The 3,237-nt window shown below is 64.9% G+C and overlaps 1 protein-coding gene across 1 annotated transcript; it reads right to left on the bottom strand.

Annotated features, from left to right (window-relative positions):
- Window positions 1-376: 376 nt before the first annotated feature.
- MADCAM1 (mucosal vascular addressin cell adhesion molecule 1) lies at window positions 377-3,237 on the bottom strand. The gene is made up of 5 exons (XM_051972428.1): window positions 3,062-3,237; window positions 2,419-2,697; window positions 1,621-1,947; window positions 853-1,308; window positions 377-765 (listed from the first exon to the last, which is right to left on the bottom strand). The coding sequence occupies exons 1-5, from the start codon at window positions 3,141-3,143 to the stop codon at window positions 623-625; spliced, it is 1,287 nt and encodes a 428-aa protein (XP_051828388.1). The 5' UTR covers window positions 3,144-3,237; the 3' UTR covers window positions 377-622.

Below are 3,237 nucleotides of genomic sequence, written 5' to 3'. Positions count from 1 at the left end.
CTGAGGCTGCATTGGAACTCGGGTCTTTATCGCTTTATCGGCTGCACCCCCTAAGTGTGGGGACTGTCACACAGCTAATTGCCAGAAACAGCATTTGAACCCAGGTTCTCTTATTCCAGAGCCAGCCCCCCCCGCCCCCCAGGGGTTCAGGGACTTGCCCAGGGTCACACGGCCAGGAAGTGTTAAGTGTCTGAGGCCAGATTTGAGTCCTCCTGAGCTCAGGGCCGGAGCTCTCCTCTGCGCCCCTGGCCGCCCCAGCTATTGCGCGGGGAGCTGAGCGATCTCCGGCCCGGCTGCCTCCGATGTTCTGGTTCCAGCTCCGGCCTTCTGGGCTAAGGGCCCTGCCCTGCACGAGTCAGGCAGCAGAAGCAGCGGCTCCACAGACAGAGAGCTCTTTATTAGAAGGGTTCCTGGGGGACCACCCCCCAAAGAAGAGCCAGCTGTGGGGGGGTTGTTGTGGGGAGCGGGCCTCCCCACCCTGTCCTTGCCCACGCGTGAGGGAGCCCCTTCGTGGAGTCACCAGCTCCCAGGGCCTCTCCCCTTTGTCCAGTCCCCGGGGGCTCGCCCCACTGGCGGCGGCCCACGCAGGGGGTTTGGCCAGGCTGAGGCAGAGAGCGCGCGCTCAGGGCTGGGCCGCGTCGGGGGGGCCCTGGGCCCCGAGCCGCCTCCGCAGGCGGTAAGCCACAAAGGCCGCGAGGATCAAGCCCAGCAGGCAGCCGCCTGTCCAGAGGGAGGCCGAGCTGTTCCCGCCGTCCGTCTCGGGCACTGCGGAAGGAGAGGGGTCCGTGAGGGAGAGGCCCCCGGCCTCACTTCCCCCCAGCCCCGGGGCCCGGCCGCCCCTCAGAGACTCACAGAGCTCCTTGTCTAGGTAACAACTAGTCTTTTGGCTCCCAGGTTCCACTTGGCACTGGTACAGGCCCCAGTTCAGGGGCCCTGGATGCAGGATTAGGGTGGCCCGGGCCCCAGCCTCCTGTCCCTGGTAGTCCGCCAGCCTTCCCGGGGCCCGAATCCAGTGCACAGAGGTCCCGGGTTCACACGCCTGGCACGTCAGCTCCAAGGCCCCCCCACCGGCCCCCCGCATCGGGGACAGGAATATTTTGGGGAGGCAAGGATCGCCCGAGCCGGGGTTTGAGGTGAGGGGGAGTGAAGACCCGGGGCCCCGCGTCAGGGAGGAAGCTGGGGGCTCAGGGGGCCCGGAGCTATGACCTTTTACCGTAGAGGCAACTGAGGAGGGCGGAGCCGGCCCCGCAGCGGTGGTGGTGGTGGGCAGAAGGGTGCTGGGGGCTGGGGACGTCATCCTGGAAATAACTGGGGAGGAAAACGGGGAGGCTTTAGGGAAGGAGGCTCCTCCGCAGCATCCCTCCCCGGGCCTAACGAGTGGCTGCTTCCTCCCCAGCCCCCACCAAGAGAAATGGGACATGGGTCTCCTGGAGGGAAGGAAGAGAGGAAGGAAGGAGACATTGTTCCGCCCTAAGGGTCTCAACTCAGGTCAGACAAATATTGTTTTAAGTGGAAACTCCAGATTCGGGGGATCGTGGGGGGTGGACATTTAGGGAGGGAGGCAAAGCAAGCCCGGTGGGCCTTGGGAGGAGGAGCGCGAGGGCCCGGCCTGGTGCTCACCAGCTATGGCCCGGCTGTGGCTGAAAGCCTGATGCCCCAGATCCATCTCTACCCGGCAGCGGAACTCGGGCCCCGCGGTCACCAGCTCTGCGGGCAGGGCCCAGCGTTTTGTGACCCAGAACACCTCCAGCTCCTCCCCGGTCTCCGCCTCCTGCTCAGGCCCCAGGTCCTCGTCCAGGGCCTGCAGGCCCCGCAGCTCCTCGTCGCCCCGATACCAAGCGAAGCTCAGCCTGTCGTGAGGGGAGACCTCTCGGGCCGAGCAGACCAGGGTGGCCCCTTGCCCAGGGACCAGGAGGCTCGGGGACACTTCCACTTTGTCGGGAAAGGCTGAAAGAGCCGGACGCGAGGTTAATGAGGGGGGGCGGGGGGTCTCTGTCTCCCGCCACTCATCTTTGGGGGGCTGTGTATAAGGCAGTTGGGGTTAAGGGGCTTGTTCAGGGTCCCAAGTGTCTGCGCTCTGTGGTACGTGTAGCTGCCCCTCTCACTCACTCGCCTTAATCCCTATTTTTCTGTTTGACTTCTTTTCTCCCAGCCCCTGCCTGTCTCATAAAACACCAGAGCTGGAAGGGCCAAAATGCATCAGCCAGCCTTAACCGTCTCATTCTACAGATAGGGAAACTGAGGCCCAGAAAAGGGAAGGGGCCCAGCCCAGCCCTGCCTGTCTCCCGTCTCTGCCTGGCTCGTTAGCAATAAAGCAGCATTTCCCAACAGCCTGAGAGGGTCCGAGGCCCGATCCCTCTTCCCATTTTACAGAGGGGAAAACTAAGGAGGCGCCCGGGTAACCGGGGCCGGGCTCACCGTACACCAGCAGCTCCACTGTGTCCTGGTAGGTGGTGTCCTGGCAGGTGCTGATGCACACCTTGCTCCCCGCCATGGAGAGCGCGGCCTCGGGGATGGTCAGGACGCTGAGACCCGGCACGGAGGAGACGTGGCCCAGGCTGGTGTCCAGCCCCTTCCACTGCACGGTCGCCTCCTTGGGGCAGCTCAGAGAGCAGTTCAGCCTGATGGAGCCTCCGGCCCGGACCACCGGCCACGCGGGCGTGATCCGCAGGGGGTTCTCGCCTTCCCTCGGCGCCCCTGCGGAGAGCAGGGAGCAGGCCTTGGGGGAGGGCAGGGGAGGGGGCTCCCGGGGGCAGCCACGGTGGGCGAGTTGGTGCTCGGCCCTGACTCGAGTCCTGATTGATCAGAGACCAGAGGCGGGGAGGACCAGAGGGTCAAGGACCAGAGGGGGATTCAGAGATGAGTCTAGTTCAATCCCCTCTTTTTACATTTGAGGAAGCCCAGAAGGGGAGAGAGCATGGGACTGGCTCCGGGTCAGTAAGGAGCAGGGCTCCTCCAGGGCCCTTCCCCACGTGGCCGTCAGAGATGGAGCCTGGGGGACCCCGTGACCCTCAGCCTCCCTGGGAGGGCCTGTGGGATGGTCAGGGGGCAGGGAACTTACCCCAGCTGCTCTGGAGGAGGAGGAGGAGGAGGAGGAGGAGGGCTCGCGGGGGGAGGGGGACAGGGAGGGCTGCTTCATTCATGGCTCTCTCCCTCAGAGGCCGTCACCTCGAAGCAGCCGGGCTCCTTTTTCCTTTCTCTTTCCGAGCCCCTCCTGGAGACCCCCCTTAAGTAGAG

This window comes from Antechinus flavipes, chromosome 1 (assembly GCF_016432865.1).
Source record: "Antechinus flavipes isolate AdamAnt ecotype Samford, QLD, Australia chromosome 1, AdamAnt_v2, whole genome shotgun sequence".
In the NCBI taxonomy this organism is placed as follows: Eukaryota; Metazoa; Chordata; class Mammalia; order Dasyuromorphia; family Dasyuridae; genus Antechinus; species Antechinus flavipes.
The sequence above is the reverse complement of the archived record's forward strand: the minus strand, read 5'-3'. Positions and strand labels throughout refer to the sequence as shown.

Coding starts and splice junctions, on each gene's coding strand:
- MADCAM1 (XM_051972428.1), bottom strand. CDS start 3,143: ATGAATGAAGCAGCCCTCCCTGTCCCCCTCCCCCCGCGAGCCCTCCTC. Junction 1,309..1,620: donor CCACAGCCGGGCCATAGCTG/GTGAGCACCAGG, acceptor TTTCCTCCCCAG/TTATTTCCAGGATGACGTCC. Junction 766..852: donor TTACCTAGACAAGGAGCTCT/GTGAGTCTCTGA, acceptor CTCCTTCCGCAG/TGCCCGAGACGGACGGCGGG.